Source organism: Hyla sarda, chromosome 10 (genome assembly GCF_029499605.1).
Source record: "Hyla sarda isolate aHylSar1 chromosome 10, aHylSar1.hap1, whole genome shotgun sequence".
NCBI classification, from domain to species: domain Eukaryota; kingdom Metazoa; phylum Chordata; class Amphibia; order Anura; family Hylidae; genus Hyla; species Hyla sarda.
In genome coordinates this window covers 111,767,933-111,787,484 of record NC_079198.1, presented here as the reverse complement: position 1 = coordinate 111,787,484, position 19,552 = coordinate 111,767,933, and the positions used below count along the sequence as shown (strand labels likewise).

Here is a 19,552-nt window from a genome sequence, read left to right as displayed (position 1 = left end):
ATAGGGTTTATCAGCCATAAAATCACCACTTAAGTTGATGATTTTAGTTCTGCTGTTTTCACATTAACCACTTTCTCGATCTTGTTTATTGTGCACCACAATTTGACATTTCATGACTAAAGTTCTAAGTCGCTTGTTCCTTCTTAATCATTTCTTTCTTATGAAAAAGTCTCGACAGGTACAAATTAAAGTGGTAAATTGGTGTTATCAGACAACATCCCTCTGAACCAGAGCTGGGAATGAGGGGGTGTAAACTGTCTCCCCGGAGTGTGAGTTGTATCTATTAGGATGGTAGTACATAGGCAGATTGCTGCAAGCATCGATTAAGTAGATCGACTACCGTGTGGACAGGGCTGTCATAATGATCACGCAATCATTTGTGCGGCCCTGACATCATTGTTGGCCTTTACATTCCCTATTACACGGGTACAGGTGTGGCCGACAAACAATTGTTTTTTTTTAACCAGCTTAAAAGATTTTTTTCATTCGTCAACTAATTGCTGGACTTATTATAAAAGGCAGGATCAGGTAATTGTCTGTGTCTTAGAGTTTGTACCCCCAAAAATACTGTGTTGCTGATTGTACAAAAGCTGCTGACACACAACCTAGTGCCCCCAGACCTTTAAAGGGGTACTCTGGTGCTTAAACATCTTATCCCCTATCCAAAGGAGTCCCGCCGCTGGGGACCCCCGGGATCATGCACGCGGCTCCCCGTTTGTAATCAGTGCCCGGAGTGTGTTCGCTCCGGGACTGATTACCGGCGACCGCAGGGCCGGCGGCGTGTGACGTCACGCCTCCACCCCCGTGTGACGTCACGCTTCGCCCCTCAATGCAAGCCTACGGGAGGGGGCGTGATAGCAATCACGCCCCCTCCCGTAGGCTTGCATTGAGGGGCGGAGCGTGACATCACACGGGGGCGGAGGCATGACGTCACACGCCGCCCGCCCTGCGGTCGACCATAATCAGACCCGGAGCGAACACGCTCAGGGTCTGATTACAAACGGGGTGCCGCGTGCATGATCCCGGGGGTCCCCAGCTGCGGGACTCCCGCGATCAGACATCTTATTCCCTATCCTTTGGATAGGGGATAAGACGTTTGAATTCCAATATTGTTGAATGGATAAGGCATTGACTGAGTGAAAGACAAAAATGGAATGTAGTCATTATTCAGAGCAAGGTCTTGCTACCAATAGGGTACCTCAGGATCGGTACCTATTCTGCTTACAATTTTTTATTAGAGATATTGCAGGAGGTTTTGTTGGTGAGGTATTGGCCTTTCTGGTGATGGCACAATTTTTTTTTTTTTTAGCAGTGTTTATGTTCCTGGAGGGATACGGCAAATGGAAAATAATTTAGGTAAACTAGAAAAATGGAAACAACAAAAGCAACTAGCGCTCAAGGTCTATGACATATGGCACGATACAATGGATCTAGATATATAAAATTTTATTTATTCAAAGTATAAGTCTCTGTCAGCAGGGCCCTTGCTGTTGAATAATAATTTTACATACTCATGAGATAAAATGCAACTAATTAGACATAAGTGTAACTATTTAGACACATGAAATTATTAAAAGTAGATATTGATAAAAAGTTCTCTTGAAGTCTTAAGCTAAATCCAAACTTGAATTCGGGTAGAAAACAGACATGGTGCACATCTACAATCTTGTATAATGATCTGATTGCTTCTCAAAAACTAACAGGTTGTTAGTATACATTTTTGATCAAAAAGTACAAGCCCACTCGCCATGTCAAGGCCACATATTTAGAGTGGGTCCCTAACGTCCCTAGCATAAAATGGCGTAGCACTGGGCGGCGACCACCACCGCCGCGACACCAGTGCCCACAGAGGGGAACAACCCACTGGCAGAGCGGCCCCAATGCCACTCAAACCAGTCTATGGGCCGCACCTCCCCGCAGACACGGCGCCATGGCAGCAACGGACGCCGCACAGCACCACACCAGTGTGAACAAGGTGTAATCGCTCACTTACCATGCTCTCCCAGTCAGACTGGGAGGCTGCTAGGAAAGAAATGGCCCATGTGTAGCTAACTACTACTTATATAGGGTTGGGCTGAGGGGGTGGGGAAGAGTGCAGCACATGTTCAAACTTAAAAAAGGAGGGGATAGAAAACAGTGTGAATTCGGGTAGAAAACAGACATGGTGCACATCTACAATCTTGTATAATGATCTGATTGCTTCTCAGCAGAATATCAAAAACTAACAGGTTGTTAGTATACATTTTTGATCAAAAAGTACAAGCCCACTCGCCACGTCACGTAAATCCAAACTTGATCCACAATAATCTCTTGACAGGAATAAAAGGATATTGAGTATGACCGCAAGTCTTAAACACAGTGTGATGTGTATAGAAATAAATGGTACGATGTACCGCTCACCCGAATGGGGCAGATCGTATGGTTCTTGCTGCCGGCTATGTAAGAGGCAAGCTGCTGGTGCAGACCTCTTAGCGAGAGCGTGATGCTGCGGACGTTACGGCAATGTTAATGCTCCGTCCTTGGTTTTGTTCCTCTCGCACAATAATGCGCACCTCCTGGTTGTTGAGTTTGCTCCGCTGGTGGTGTGAAGACCTCAGTGTGTATGGAGGTGGCCATGAATGATGGAGATCTTGCTGGATGGTCAGAACTCTAGAAACTGGCATTTAATGTTGATGCAAAATAATGCACCTGGGGCTTAACCCCTCAAGGACCCAGCCCAAATATACCTTAACCCCTTAAGGACCCAGCCCAAATATACCTTAAGGACCCGGCCATTTTTTGAACATCTGACCACTGTCACTTTAAGCATTAATAACTCTGGAATGCTTTTACCTTTCATTCTGATTCCGAGATTGTTTTTTCGTGACATATTCTACTTTATGTTAGTGATAAAGTTTTGTCGATACTTGCATCATTTCTTGGTGAAAAATTCCAAAATTTGATGAAAAAATTGAAAATTTTACATTTTTTTTACTTTGAAGCTCACTGCTTGTAAGGAAAATGGATATTCCAAATAAATTATACATTGATTCACATATACAATATGTCTACTTTATGTTTGCATCATAAAATTGACATGTTTTTACTTTTGGAAGACATCAGAGGGCTTCAAAGTTCAGCAGCAATTTTCCAATTTTTCACAAAATTTTCAAAATCAGAATTTTTCAGGGACCAGTTCAGTTTTGAAGTGGATTTGAAGGTCCTTCATATTAGAAATACCCCACAAATGACCCCATTATAAAAACTGCACCCCTCAAAGTATTCAAAATGACATTCAGTAAGTGTGTTAACCCTTTAGGTGTTTCACAGGAATAGCAGCAAAGTGAAGGAGAAAATTCAAAATCTTCATTTTTTACACTCGCATGTTCTTGTAGACCCAGTTTTTGAATTTTTACAAGGGGTAATAGATGAAAAATCCCCCCCAAATTTGTAACCCAATTTCTCTCGAGTAAGGAAATACCTCATATGTGTATGTCAAGTGTTCGGCGGGTGCACTAGAGGGCTCAGAAGGGAAGGAGCGACAATAGGATTTTGGAGAGGGAATTTTGCTGAAATGGTTTTTGGGGGGCATGTCACATTTAGGAAGCCCCTATGGTGCCAGAACAGCAGAAAACCCCAACATGGCATACCATTTTGGAAACTAGACCCCTCAAGGCACGTAACAAGGGGTCCAGTGAGCCTTAACACCCCACAGGTGTTTGACGACTTTTCGTTAAAGTCGGATGTGTAAATGAAAAAAAAAATTTTTTCACTAAAGTGCAGTTTTTCCCCCAAATTTACCATTTTTACAAAGGGTAATGGGAGAAAATGCCCCCCCAAATTTGTAACCCCATCTCTTCTGAGTATGGAAATACCCCATGTTAGGATGTAAAATGCTTTGCGGGCAAACTACAATGCTCAGAAGAGAAGGAGTCACATTTGGCTTTTTGAAAGCAACTTTTGCTGAAATGGTTTTTTGGGGGCATGTCGCATTTAGGAAGCCCCTGTGGTGCCAGAACAGCAAAAAATACCCACATGGCATACTATTTTGGAAACTACACCCCTCAAGGAACGTAACAAGGGGTCCGCTGAGCCTTAACACCCCACAGGTGTTTGACGACTTTTCGTTAAATTTGGATGTGTAAATGAAAAATTTTTTTTTTTTTACTAAAATGCAGTTTTTTCCCAAAATTTTACATTTTTACAAGGGGTAATAGGAGAAAATGACCCCCAAAATGTGTAACCCCATTTCTTCTGAGTATGGAAATACCCCATGTTAGGACGTAAAATGCTCTGCTGGCGAACTACAATGCTCAGAAGAGGAGGAGCGCCATTGAGCTTTTGGAAAGAGAATTAGTTTGGAATGGTAGTCAGGGGCCATATGCGTTTACAAAGCCCCCCGTGGTGCCAGAACAGTGGAACCCCCCACATGTGACCCTATTTTGGAAACTACACCCCTCACAGAATTTAATAAGGGGTGCAGTGAGTATTTACACCCCACAGGACTTTGGAACAGTGGGCTGTGCAAATGAAAAAGTTTATTTTTCATTTTTACGGACCACTGTTCCAAAAATCTGTCAGACATCTGTGGGGCGTAAATTCTCAATGTACCCCTTATTACATTACGTGAGGGGTGTAGTTTCCAAAATGGGGTCACATGTGTCGGGGGTCCATTGTTCTGGCACTATGGGGGCTTTGTAAACACATGTGGCCTTCAATGCCGGACAAATTTTCTCTACAAAATCCCAATGGCGCTCCTTCTCTTCTGAGCATTGTAGTTCGCCCGCAGAGCACTTTAAATTCACATATGGGGTATGTTCTTACTCAGAAGAGATGGGTTTACAAATTTGGGGGGGCTTTTTTCCTATTTCCCGATGTGAAAATGAAAAATTTAGGGTAACACCAGCATTTTAGTGAAAAAATATAATTTTTTTCATTTTCCCATCCAACTTTAATGAAAATTCGCCAAACACCTGTGGGGTGTTCAGGCTCACTATACCCCTTGTCACGTTCGGTGAGGGGTGTAGTTTCCAAAATGGGGTCACATGTGGGTATTATTTTTTTTTGCGTTTGTCAGAACCGCTGTAAAATCAGCCACCCCTGTGCAAATCACCAATTTAGGCCTCAAATGTACATGGTGCACTCTCACTCCTGAGCCTTGTTGTGCGTCCGCAGAGCATTTTACGCCCACATCTGGGGTATTTCTGTACTCAGGAGAAATTGCGTTACAAATTTTGGGGGTCTTTTTTTCCTTTTACCACTTGTGGAAATAAAAAGTATGGGGCAACACCAGCATGTTAGTGTAAAAAAATAAAAAAAATTTACACTAACAGGCTGGTGTAGCCCCCAACTTTTCCTTTTCACAAGCGGTAAAAGGAAAAAAAGCCCCCCAAAATTTGTAGTGTAATTTCTCCCGAGTACGGAGATACCCCATATGTGGCCCTAAACTGTTTCCTTGAAATACGACAGGGCTCCGAAGTAAGAGAGCACCATGCGCATTTGAGGACTAAATTAGGGATTGCATAGGGGTATTCTACGCCAGTGATTTCCAAACAGGGTGCCTCCAGCTGTTGCTAAACTCCCAGCATGCCTGGACAGTCAGTGGCTGTCCAGAAATGCTGGGAGTTGTTGTTTTGCAACAGCTGGAGGCTCCGTTTTGGAAACCCTGCCGTACAAGACGTTTTAAATTGTTTATTGGGGGGGGGGGGACAGTGTAAGGGGGTGTATATGTAGTGTTTTACTCTTTATTAGGTGGTAGTGTAGTGTAGTGTTTTTAGGGTACATTCACACTGGCGGGTTACGGTGAATTTCCCACTAGGAGTTTGCACTGCGGCAAAAAATTTGACGCAGCCCAAACTTGAAGCAGGAAATTTACTGTAAACCCGCCTATGTGAATGTACCCTGTACGTTCACATGGGGGGGGGGGCAAACCTCCAGCTGTTTCAAAACTACAACTCCCAGCATGTACTGACAGACCGTGCATGCTGGGAGTTGTAGTTTTGCAACAGCTGGAGGCACACTGGTTGGAAAATCTTCAGTTAGGTTCTGTTACCTAACTCAATATTTTCCAACCAGTGTGCCTCCAGCTGTTGCAAAACTACAACTCCCAGCATGTACTAATCACCGAAGGGCATGCTGGGAAATGTAGTTATGCAATAGCTGGAGGTACCCAACTACAACTCCCAGCATGCCGAGACAGCTGTTTGCTTTCTGGGCATCCTGGGAATTGCAGTTTTGCAACATCTGGAGAGCTACAGTTTTTTGACCACTGCACAGTGATCTCCAAACTGTGGACCTCCAGATGTTGCAAAACTACAACTCCCAGCATGTCCAGACAACAAACAGCTATGTGGGCATGCTAGGAGTTGTAGTTTTGCAACATCTGGAGGGATATAGTTTGAGACCACTGTATAGTGGTCTCAAACTGCAGCCCTCCAGCTGTTGCAAAACTACATATTCCAGCATGCCCAAACAGCTGTCTGGGCATGCTGGGAGTTGTAGTTTTGCAACATCTGGAGGGCTACAGTTAGAGACCACGGTCTCAGACTGTAGCCCTCCAGATCTACTTACCGGCTTCCGTAGGATCCCAGCAGCCGTCCTCTTCAGAAGCACGTGACGCCGCCCGCCGATCAACGTCGCCGCAGCCTCCGGACGGGTAAGTGGACGTCGGCGCCCGGTCCCCTTCGGTTCCCCGTTCTGCCCCGCCTATTGTGGGAGGGCAGGACGGGGAAAACGAAAGTTAACCCCCCCGCCCCCGGTCTGCTATTGGTCGTCGCCTCTGACGATCAATAGCAGACCAATAGCAGGGATAGGAGGGGTGGCAACCCTGCCACCTCACTCCTATGCCTACAGGGGGATCGTGGGTGTCTTGGACAACCGCGATCCCCCTTCTATTCCGGGTCACCGGGTCACAATAGACCCGTATGACCCGGAATCGGCGCAAATCGCAAGTGTGAATTCACTTGCGATTTGCGCCGATCGCCGACGTGGGGGGGTCTGATGACCCCCCTGGGCATTTGCATGGGGTGCCTGCTGATAGATATCAGCAGTCACCCCGGCCCGGTCCCCGCCCGGCGCGCGGCGGGGACCGAAATTCCCACGGGCGTATGGATACGCCCTGGGTCCTTAAGTACCAGGACGTCAAGGCGTATCCATACGCCCTAGGTCCTTAAGTGGTTAAGGACCCGGCCATTTTTTGAACATCTGACCACTGTCACTTTAAGCATTAATAACTCTGTGATGCTTTTACCTTTCATTCTGATTCCGAGATTGTTTTTTCGTGACATATTCTACTTTATGTTAGTGGTAAAATTTTGTCGATACTTGCATCATTTCTTGGTGAAAAATTCCAAAATTTTATGAAAAAATTGAAAATTTTGCATTTTTTTTTACTTTGAAGCTCACTGCTTGTAAGGAAAATGGATATTCCAAATAAATTATACATTGATTGACATATACAATATGTCTACTTTATGTTTGCATCATAAAATTGACATGTTTTTACTTTTGGAAGACATCAGAGGGCTTCAAAGTTCAGCAGCAATTTTCCAATTTTTCACAAAATTTTCAAAATCGGAATTTTTCAGGGACCAGTTCAGTTTTGAAGTGGATTTGAAGGGCCTTCATATTAGAAATACCCCACAAATGACCCCATTATAAAAACTGCACCCCTAAAAGTATTCAAAATGACATTCAGTAAGTGTGTTAACCCTTTAGGTGTTTCACAGGAATAGCAGCAAAGTGAAGGAGAAAATTCAAAATCTTCATTTTTTACACTCGCATGTTCTTGTAGACCCAGTTTTTGAATTTTTCCAAGGGGTAATAGATAAACCCAATTTCTCTCGAGTAAGGAAATACCTCATGTGTATGTCAAGTGTTCGACGGGTGCACTAGAGGGCTCAGAAGGGAAGGAGCGACAATAGGATTTTGGAGAGGGAATTTTGCTGAAATGGTTTTTGGGGGGCATGTCACATTTAGGAAGCCCCTATGGTGCCAGAACAGCAGAAAACCCCAACATGGCATACCATTTTGGAAACTAGACCCCTCAAGGCACGTAACAAGGGGTCCAGTGAGCCTTAACACCCCACAGGTGTTTGACAACTTTTCGTTAAAGTCGGATGTGTAAATGAAAAAAAATATTTTTCACTAAAGTGCAGTTTTTCCCTCAAATTTACCATTTTTACAAAGGGTAATGGGAGAAAATGCCCCCCCAAATTTGTAACCCCATCTCTTCTGAGTATGGAAATACCCCGTGTTAGGACGTAAAATGCTTTGCGGGCAAACTACAATGCTCAGAAGAGAAGGAGTCACATGTGGCTTTTTGAAAGCAACTTTTGCTGAAATGGTTTTTTGGGGGCATGTCGCATTTAGGAAGCCCCTGTGGTGCCAGAACAGCAAAAAATACCCACATGGCATACTATTTTGGAAACTACACCCCTCAAGGAACGTAACAAGGGGTCCGCTGAGCCTTAACACCCCACAGGTGTTTGACGACTTTTCGTTAAAGTTGGATGTGTAAATGAAAAAAATTTTTTTTTTACTAAAATGCAGTTTTTCCCCAAAATTTTACATTTTTACAAGGGGTAATAGGAGAAAATGACCCCCAAAATGTGTAACCCCATTTCTTTTGAGTATGGAAATACCCCATGTTAGGACGTAAAATGCTCTGCTGGCGAACTACAATGCTCAGAAGAGGAGGAGCGCCATTGAGCTTTTGGAAAGAGAATTAGTTTGGAATGGTAGTCAGGGGCCATGTGCGTTTACAAAGCCCCCCGTGGTTCCAGAACTGTGGAACCCCCCACATGTGACCCCATTTTGGAAACTACACCCCTCACAGAATTTAATAAGGGGTGCAGTGAGTATTTACACCCCACAGATCTTTGGAACAGTGGCTGTGCAAATGAAAAATTTTATTTTTCATTTTTACGGACCACTGTTCCAAAAATCTGTCAGACACCTGTGGGGCGTAAATTCTCAATGTACCCATTATTACATTACGTGAGGGGTGTAGTTTCCAAAATGGGGTCACATGTGTCGGGGGTCCATTGTTCTGGCACTATGGGGGCTTTGTAAACACATGTGGCCTTCAATTCCGGACAAATTTTCTCTACAAAATCCCAATGGTGCTTCTTCTCTTCTGAGCATTGTAGTTCACCCGCAGAGCACTTTAAATTCACATATGGGGTGTGTTCTTACTCAGAAGAGATGGGTTTACAAATTTGGGGGGGCTTTTTTCCTATTTCCCGATGTGAAAATGAAAAATTTAGGGTAACACCAGCATTTTAGTGAAAAAATTAAAATTTTTTCATTTTCCCATCCAACTTTAATGAAAATTCGTCAAACACCTGTGGGGTGTTCAGGCTCACTATACCCCTTGTCACGTTCGGTGAGGGGTGTAGTTTCCAAAATGGGGTCACATGTGGGTATTTTTTTTTTTTTGCGTTTGTCAGAACCGCTGTAAAATCAGCCACCCCTGTGCAAATCACCAATTTAGGCCTCAAATGTACATGGTGCGCTCTCACTCCTGAGCCTTGTTGGGTGCCCGCAGAGCATTTTACGCCCACATCTGGGGTATTTCTGTACTCAGGAGAAATTGCGTTACAAATTTTGGGGGTCTTTTTTTTCCTTTTAACGCTTGTGGAAATAAAAAGTATGGGGCAACACCAGCATGTTAGTGTAAAAAAATAAAAAAATTTACACTAACAGGCTGGTGTAGCCCCCAACTTTTCCTTTTCACAAGCGTTAAAAGGAAAAAAAAGCCCCCCAAAATTTGTAGTGTAATTTCTCCCGAGTACGGAGATACCCCATATGTGGCCCTAAACTGTTTCCTTGAAATACGACAGGGCTCCGAAGTAAGAGAGCACCATGCGCATTTGAGGACTAAATTAGGGATTGTATAGGGGTGGACATAGGGGTATTCTACGCCAGTGATTCCCAAACAGGGTGCCTCCAGCTGTTGCTAAACTCCCAGCATGCCTGGACAGTCAGTGGCTGTCCAGAAATGCTGGGAATTGTTGTTTTGCAACAGCTGGAGGCTCCGTTTTGGAAACCCTGCCGTACAAGACGTTTTAAATTGTTTATTGGGGGAGGGGGGGGGGAGACAGTGTAAGGGGTGTATATGTAGTGTTTTACCCTTTATTAGGTGTTAGTGTAGTGTAGTGTTTTTAGGGTACATTTGCACTGGCGGGTTACGGTGAATTTCCCGCTAGGAGTCTGCACTGCGGCAAAAAATTTGCCGCAGCCCAAACTTGAAGCAGGAAATTTACTGTAAACCCGCCTATGTGAATGTACCCTGTACGTTCACATGGGGGGGCAAACCTCCAGCTGTTTCAAAACTACAACTCCCAGCATGTACTGACAGACCGTGCATGCTGGGAGTTGTAGTTTTGCAACAGCTGGAGGCACACTGGTTGGAAAACCTTCAGTTAGGTTCTGTTACCTAACTCAATATTTTCCAACCAGTGTGCCTCCAGCTGTTGCAAAACTACAACTCCCAGCATGTACTAATCACCAAAGGGCATGCTGGGAGATGTATTTATGCAATAGCTGGAGGTACCCAACTACAACTCCCAGCATGCCGAGACAGCTGTTTGCTTTCTGGGCATGCTGGGAATTGCAGTTTTGCAACATCTGGAGAGCTACAGTTTTTAGACCACTGCACAGTGATCTCCAAACTGTGGACCTCCAGATGTTGCAAAACTACAACTCCCAGCATGTCCAGACAACAAACAGCTATGTGGGCATGCTAGGAGTTGTAGTTTTGCAACATCTGGAGGGATATAGTTTAGAGACCACTGTATAGTGGTCTCAAACTGCAGCCCTCCGGCTGTTGCAAAACTACATATTCCAGCATGCCCAAACAGCTGGGAGCAACATCTGGAGGGCTACAGTTAGAGACCACGGTCTCAGACTGTAGCCCTCCAGATCTACTTACCGGCTTCCGTAGGATCCCGGCAGCCGTCCTCTTCAGACGCACGTGACGCCGCCCGCCGATCAACGTCGCCGCAGCCTCCGGACGGGTAAGTGGACGTCGGCGCCCGGTCCCCTTCGGTTCCCCGTTCTGCCCCGCCTATTGTGGGTGGGCAGGACGGGGAAAGCGAAAGTTAACCCCCCGCCCCCGGTCTGCTATTGGTCGTCTGATGACCCCTCTGATGACTCTGACTCTGATGGCTCTGATGACCCCCCTGGGCATTTGCACGGGGTCCCCGCGCGGCGGGGACCGAAATTCCCACGGGCGTATGGATACGCCCTGGGTCCTTAAGTACCAGGACGTCAAGGCGTATCCATACGCCCTAGGTCCTTAAGTGGTTAAAGGGGTACTCCAGTGGAAAACTTGTTTTTTTTATTTATTTATTTTTTAAATCAACTGGTGTCAGATTTCTAAATTACTTCTATTAAAAAAATCTTAATCCTTTCAATACTACAGAGGAAAGTCTTTTCTTTTTGGAACACACAGCTCTGTGCTGACATCATGACCACAGTTCTCTCTGCTGACACCTCTGTCCATTTTAAGGAGAAAATCCCCATAGAAAACATATGCTGCTCTGGACAGTTCCTAAAATGGACAGAGGTGTCAGCAGAGAGCACAGTGGTCATGATTTCAGCACAGAGTTCTGTGTTCCAAAAAGAAAAGAATTTCCTCTGTAGTATTCAACAGCTAATAAGTACTGAAAGGATTAAGATTTTTTAATATAAGTAATTTTCTAATCTGTTTAACTTTCTGGCATCAGTTGATTTAAAAAAAAAAAAAAAAATAATGTTTTCTACCGGAGTACCCCTTTAAAACTCAAGGGAGATGGAGTCATACAGAATGATGTATTGATGGGATTTGTTTTTTTGTCACGTGCACCAAATTTATCAACCCCCAAATTTATAGATACTGTGAAGAGAGTTCAGGGAAGAGCTACTAAACTAGTACATGGATTGCAGGATAAGACATATCAGGAAAAGTTAAATGCTGAGGCACCTGTGTTGCACTTTAGCCTATGTGCCTAATAATGACAAGGAGCAATAAGAAGAAAAACAGTCCTCTTAGGTATAATTATTCTTAATCCAATGATAGAATGAATATAAAATAGAAATATAATGTGACGGGAAATGATGTAAGTAAAGATAATGTACCTGATGTGATACTAGCTGGAAATAAGAATAATAATGTGATAATGCTCTGATAAAATAAGTTTAGCCAGTAGTAAATAAAAATAGCTTATTCAGTTTTTAAGTGTTTTATATTTACGCATCTAAAATCCCCTGCAGGGCCCTTGCAGTAGCCTGTTATATTAAAAAACAAATACTTGTGAGTGGATGGCAAGATGGCCGATCAGCTGAGTGGATGGCAAGATGGCTCTTACCTGCCACCTCGCCGTCCTATCGGGGCTCTGGCCAGCGATGGCAGGCTAGAGCAGAAGAGCACCGATAACACTGATCAATGCTATGTTATAGCATAGGATTGAACAGTGTATGCAATCTAAAGATTGAATGTTATATGGGGACTAAAAAAAAGTGGAAAAATAAAAGTGAATTAATCTGTTCCCTAATAAAAGTTTGAATCAACCCTTTCCCATTTTTTAAATAAAATAATGTAATAAAAAATAAACATTAAATGTTATAGGGATTAGAAGACCATTTTAAACATACTAATTTTGATGCATTTAGTTATAATTTTCTTAAAGTAGTAAAAAAAAAAAAAAAACCTTAATTGTAAAAAATGTAAACCTTCATTGGGTATCCTTGTTACCATATGGACCTACAGAATAAAGATAAGGTGTCATTTTTAGGCTGCTTTCACACTGCCGTTAACAGGGATTTTTTCCCCCCCCTAATCCCCCGGGCTCCCCTGTCAGCCGTCAGGGGGAGCCCGGGGGATTAGCGAGAAAAAAATTACCGCAAGAGCAGTCTTTTTCTCCCACTATTCCTGTCAAAATAAAATAACCAGTCCTGGTGACCCCCACCATGGTAAATGGGAGCGGCCAGGACACGTTGTTGCCTGTTTCTCCCTGTCATGAGAACGGCCATTAAAGTGACACAAAAAATAGACTTTGACGGCCACTCTCGATGGGGAGCAACGGCAGTGTGAAAGGGGCCTTACCGAAAATTGCAATGTGTAAAAACAGAAGCCCCTAAAAGTTACAAAATGGCGTATTTTATTTTTATTTAAAATTTTACCCCACAAATATATTTTTGGGGGTTTTGCCGTAGATTTTATTAAAAGATTGGGGTCATTACAAAGTACAATTGGTGATGCAAAAAAACCTTTTATGGGTCTGTAGGTGCAGAATTTAAAGCATTATGATTTTTAGGAAAAAACGAATGTGCAAAAACGAAAATTGGCTGGATCCTTAAGGTCAAAATGGGCTTGTGAATCCTGGTAGAAAAAACAGACATGGCCGCACATGCACAATTTTGTATTATGATCTAATTGCTTCTCAGCATAATTTCAAAAACTAACAGGTTGTTAGTATATACGTTTTGATCAAAAGGTACAAAGCCCACTCGCCACGTCAAGGCCACCTATTAAGAGTGGGTCCCTAACGTCCCTAGCATAAAATGATGTAGCACTGGGCTTGTGTCCGTAAGGGCTTAAACATGCATGGGTTAGGGAAAAGGCTATCCTTCATACAAGATAGGACCAGGGACTATTGATAGTATTCAGAATATTGAGCAGACAAGATGGGCCCGTTCATCAATCTTTTAACCTTTAACTCGCCCTTCTCCGTTCCACCGTTTTTTGCAGCCTGGGCACAACAGACTGGGGATACTTTTCTGTACACTACTCCTTTTTAAGTTTTTTTTAAAAAGTTTTTTTCTTCAATTGTCCTCAGCATACATCATCATGTTTACTTCCCCCCAAATTTATAGAAAAGGTGCACATTCTTCATTAATGGCTAAATAGCCTAGATCGAAGTGACAATTTAGAATTGTCTTATTAGATAAATCTATTGCCTCTGCACAAGTGAGAGCTCCTTTTGACTTTAGCCACATTACTTCACCCATTGTGCAAACATTTGCAACAATTTACCACTAAAAAAACTAGGGAAAAAACATATTTTATTTGCCATGATCTTCTGAAATTGTAGGAAAACAGCAGCATTTGGAAATTACCAGTACTTATCTGCATAATGTGAATACACCCAATCCTCAGTATTTCCATGGGTAAATCTGCAGAAAATCATGCTTTTTTCGCTGGTAATTTGAAGTGGAATGGGTTTTTTTTTTTTTCTTCATATTTTTCCCCTTTATATTTAAAATTTGCTATTGTGGATTTTCTTGTTGAAATTCTACAGAACAGCTAATTTAATGCAGATTTGGACTTGATTTCATTGAAGTTAATGTGGAAAATTCACAATGCAGATTGGCAATACAAGGTGGAACTAAAGGAAAATCCACAACGGTATATTTCTCATAAAATAGGCCCTGATTTATCACAACGTGTGAGAGAAAAACTGAAAGACTAGAGAGATTTTGGCCATAATAACCAATCACAGCTCCGCTTTCTCTTTACCAGAGCTTGTGATTGAATGCTGAGCTCTGATTGGTTATCATTGGCAACATCTCTCCAAATTTTCTTCCTCACATTTTTGATAGTGACCACAGACTTAATTCACATCTGGATCAGAGATCCTTTAAGATTATTCTGTCCCATGTTTAAAGGGGTACTCCGCTGCTCAGCGTTTGGAACGAACTGTTCCGAACGCTGGAGCTGGCGCCGGGAGCTTGTGACATCATAGCCCCGCCCCTCATGATGTCCCGCCCACTCAATGCAAGTCTATGGGAGGCTGTAGTAAGAAATTGTGTCTTCCCAGTGTTCATGCTGTTTCGAACTCTGGAGCTTGCGCCGACAGCTTGTGATGTCATAGCCCCGTCATGCCATGCCATCACGCCCCGCCTTGCCCCCTCAATGTAAGTCTATGAGAGGGGGCGTGACATCCGCCACGCCCCCTCCCATAGACTTGCATTGAGGGGGCAGGGTGTGATGTCATGAGGGGGCGGGGCTATGACGTCACGAGCTCCCGGCTCCAGCGCTCGGAACAGTTTGTTCCAAACGCTGAGCAGCGGAGTACCCCTTTAAGTTCTCAAAAAATACTGCATCATGTTGTCCAATAAAATGCTGATTATAACAGAAGCACGGCAGACCCTCCATAAAATTGGGGTCTGACATACACAACAAAGAACAACAAAAACAGCTCTAATGTAAATAATGATCTAAAATATATGGCAGCATTTTCCACACTGAAAATCTGCAAGATTTGCAGTTGCAGTTTTCTGACCTGTGTGAAAGTTTCCTATTCTGAGAAGATTATGTTGCAGTATTTCTTGCAGTTCTGGTTCTGTATTGTAACATTATTGCAGTTGATACATTGTAGCCGTACAGTTGTGTTGTGTCCAATATAATTGTGGAGGGAGGTCTGCCGCTGGATTAGTTCTCTCCATTACCCTTTGGTACTTTTCCATTATTGGTGGTGATTGTGACACAGATATTTAAGTGAAGCAGAGAACGGGCCTGTCTGTGGGGATTTTCATGTAACAATGTTTGGCCATAAGAACCTATAAATCATTGTTTGACCCTATGACTCTCAGGTTAGCTCTAAAACTAACTTTATTCCCTGTTTCAAGGGACATTAAGCAGGGCAATAAATAACAAGGCTGCTCAGTAGCACAGGAACAGTAAGTAGACCAAATGTTTAACCGCTTGTTTACTGGCAGAAAACTAAATGCTTGTCTGTCACCAGGGGAATCCTTTCAGGTATAGGTGTCAGATGTCTATTGACAGACTTCTGTGCATTGTCACATTCATGTATTTTTTTCTTTTCTTGTAGGAATGACTTGTCAAGCACGCTGCTCCTATGTGAATACAGAGGTTTTATGGGGATACCGGTTCATCCCAGTCCTTACTTTGGAAAAAGGATTTTATGAAGTGGATTATACAACTTTTCATGACACCTACGAGACCCCAACCCCCACCTGTAGTGCCAAAGACCTGGAGGAATTACGAAAAGGGGACCATCTCTCCCATCAACGCAGCACACCACAAAGGAATGAGGGAACGCAGAATGGGGCCCTAAGGTCAGAGAATAACAGCATTGGGGCGCAACCGGACTAAACTGAGAGAATCAAGATGACTTGTGCTGCAAGACATTCCATGTCTACGGCTAGAGGAGATGTGAGAACATTTGACTTCTAGGTTTAGTTCCTGACCATCTTTGTTCTGGCAGATGAAGATGTTTGAGACGACTTGTGGATGGAATGGTAACATCTCGTGTACATAAGGATGGCGTAGGCAGCAGAGTCACAGAAAGCAGGTCACATCCAGAGGGTCACCTGCATAAGATATCATGGTCTAAGATGGAGAACATTTGTCATTTAGACAGCAAACGTCCTGTGGTGACCTCTTTCTGTTCATTTCTTGGCAGCAAGAGGATCAATCAATATTTTGCTTCACTCACAAGCACTGGAAATCCAGAATCCTGGTCCAGAGGTATTTCACTTTGCAGGAATAGTGGGAAGTGCTTATTGGGGTAACTTTCACTACTGTTATATTCAAGATTAATAATAAAATATCATCCATTGTAAAGTGTCTTTTGTGCTTTTCTGGTGCACAATGTTCTTATTGATTGTAAATGTTCTTATATCTGATAGTGCCAGGCAATGTGTCATATAAACATGCCACTGTCATAGCACATCAATCAGTTCAGCTTTATATTTCAGTGGTTAATTTTTTTTTCTTCATTTTTTTTCCCCCTCTAAAACCAAGGCTTTCTTCTTATCTGCTTTATAGTTTCCATTTAAAATGGGAACCACGATACAGTGCCAGATATGTTGCCTTATAGACAACAGCAGCCCCCATCAGTTGGTGGATTCTGCCAGTGCAATTTTTTTTCTATTAAAACTTTAAATACAATGGCATATGGAATAAAGCCTCCAAACATTGCCTCCAACACAGATGTGAAAGGAACCCAATGCTCCAACATTTCACAACCTGTTTGCATACTGTAAGTAACAGTGGCTTTTTACACGGATAGTACACAATTCTACTTTCAATTTTACTTCATTTGAATTTTTTATTTGTATCATCTTTTCACTTGAATGTTTGTAATTCCTCAAAAGAACATACTGTACAGTCATGGCTGTAAATGTTGGCACCCCTGAAACTTGTCAAGTAAATGAAGCATTTCTCACAGAAAAGGATTGCAGTAACACATGTTTTGCTATACACAGGTTTATTCCCTTTGTGTGTATTGGGACTAAACCAAAAAAAGGGGGGAAAACAGCAAATTGGACATAATGTTACACCAAACTCCAAAAATGGCCTGGACAAAATTATTGGCACCCTTTCAAAATTGTGGAAAAATAACATTGTTTGAAGCATGTGATCATCCTTTAAATTCACCTGGGGCAAGTTACAGGTGTGGGCAATATAAAAATCACACCTGAAAGCAGATAAAAAGGAGAGAAGTTCACTTAGTCTTTGCAATGTGTCTCTGTGTGTGCCACACTGACCATGGACAACAGTAAGAGAAGAGAACTTGAGATCCAAAATTGTGGAAAAATATCAACAATCTGAAGGTAACAAGTCCATCTCCAGAGATCTAGATTTGCCTTTGTCCACAGTGCGCAACATTATCAAGAAGTTTGCAACCCATGGCACTGTAGCTAATATGCCTGGGCGTGGACGGAAGAGAAAAATTGATGAAAGGTGTCAGCGCAGGATAGTCCGGATGATGGATAAGCAGCCCCAAACAAGTTCCAATGATATTCAAGTTGTCCTGCAGGCTCAGAGAGCATCGGTATAAGCGCAAACTATCCGTCTACATTTAAATGAAATGAAACTCTATGGCAGGAGACCCAGGAGGACCCCACTGCTGACATAGAGACATAAAAAAGCAAGACTTCATTTTGCCATAATGAACTTGAGTAAGCCAAAATCCTTCTGGGAAAACATCTTGTGGACAGATGAGACCATTTTTGGTAAAGCACATCATACTACTGTTTACCGAAAACAGAATGAGGCCCACAAAGAAAAGAACACAGTACCTACAGTGACATATGGTGGAGGTCAATGATGTTTTGGGGTTGTTTTGCTGCCTCTGGCACTCAGTGCCTTGAATGTTTACAAGACATCATGAACTCTGAGGATTGCCAACGGATTTTGGGTCGCACTGTACAGCCCAGTGTCAGAAAGCTGGGTTTGTGTCCGAGATCTTGGGTCTTCCAGCAGGACAATGACCCCAAACATATGTCAAAAAGCCCCCAGAAATGGATGGCAACAAAGTGCTGGAGAGTTCTGAAGTGGCAGCAATGAGTCCAGATCTAAATCCCATTGATCACCTGTGGAGAGATCTTATAATTACTGTTGGGAAAAGGCGCCTTCCAATAAGAGAGACCTGGAGCAGTTTGCAAAGGAAGAGTGGTCCAACATTCAGGCTGAGAGGTGTAAGAAGCTTATTGATAGTTATAGGATGTGACTGATTTCAGTTATTTTTTCCAAAAGGTGTGCAACCAAATATTAAAGGGGTACTCCACTAGAAAACATTTCTTTTTAAATCAACCGGTGCCAGAAAGTTAAACATATTTGTAAATTAAAAATCTTAATCCTTTCAGTACTTATCAGCTGCTATATTCTCCACAGGAAGTTCTTTTCTTTTTGGATTTCCTTTCTGTCTGACCACAGTGTTCTCTGCTGACACCTCTGTTCATTTTAGGAACTGTCCGGAGCAGGATAGGTTTTCTGTGGGGATCTGCTCCTACTCTTGACAGTTCCTGACAAGGACAGAGGTGTCAGCAGAGAGCACAGTGGTCAGACAGAAAGGAAATTCAAAAAGAAAAGAACTTCCTCTGGGACATACAGCAGCTGATAAGTACTGGAAATGTTAAGATTTTTAAATAGAAGTAATTTACAAATCTTTTTAACTTTCTGGCACCAGTTGATTTAAAAAAAATATATATATATTTTTCCAGTGGAGTACCCTTTTAAGTTAAGGGTGCCAATAACTTTATCCATCCCATTTTTAGAGTTTGGTGTGACATTATGGCCCTCATTTACTAAGAAAATCGGGTTGTAAGTCTATGTTGCTTTCTTACCCGATTGCTTTTTTCCCCTGGTATTTATTATTATGTCGCATCCTGTTTGTCGCACGTGGGTTTTGTAGGTTTTGGTTTCCAACTCCTCTGAGCTGTCGGGAAAAAATCCACAACAATTCAACAAATTCGGGTTGGAAACCTTAATAAATACGTGGGAAAGCTCAGAAATGTCGGGTTACGCCCCTTTTTCGGGTTTGGGAGAATCCACATCGGGTCCGTTGGGAAAAAATGTCGCATAGTGTCGCAGACTGGCGCACGATGTCTGCGACATGGCGCAGACAAAGATGCGCCAAAAAAACCCGACAAGAGGTCGGGTTTAGAATAGTAAATGAGGGCCTATGTCTAATTTGCTTTTTTCCCTCCCTTTTTTAGTTTAGTTCTAATACACACGAAGGGAATAAACATGTGTATAGCAAAACATGGGCTACTGCAATTCTTTTCTGTGAGAAATACTTCATTTTCTCGAAAAATCTCACGGGTGCCAACATTTATGGCC

The 19,552-nt window shown here is 42.8% G+C and overlaps 1 protein-coding gene across 11 annotated transcripts in view; it reads left to right on the top strand.

Annotated features, from left to right (window-relative positions):
- The window catches only part of KCNJ5 (potassium inwardly rectifying channel subfamily J member 5), a 121,728-nt gene extending 105,179 nt beyond the window's left edge, over positions 1-16,549 (top strand). For all 11 annotated transcript variants that reach the window (XM_056544313.1, XM_056544310.1, XM_056544318.1 and 8 more), the window contains one exon: positions 15,795-16,549. In XM_056544313.1, the coding sequence (XP_056400288.1) occupies positions 15,795-16,078 (284 nt within the window). In that variant the 3' untranslated portion in view covers positions 16,079-16,549. The remainder of the gene's footprint in view (positions 1-15,794) is intronic.
- Positions 16,550-19,552: the final 3,003 nt, after the last annotated feature.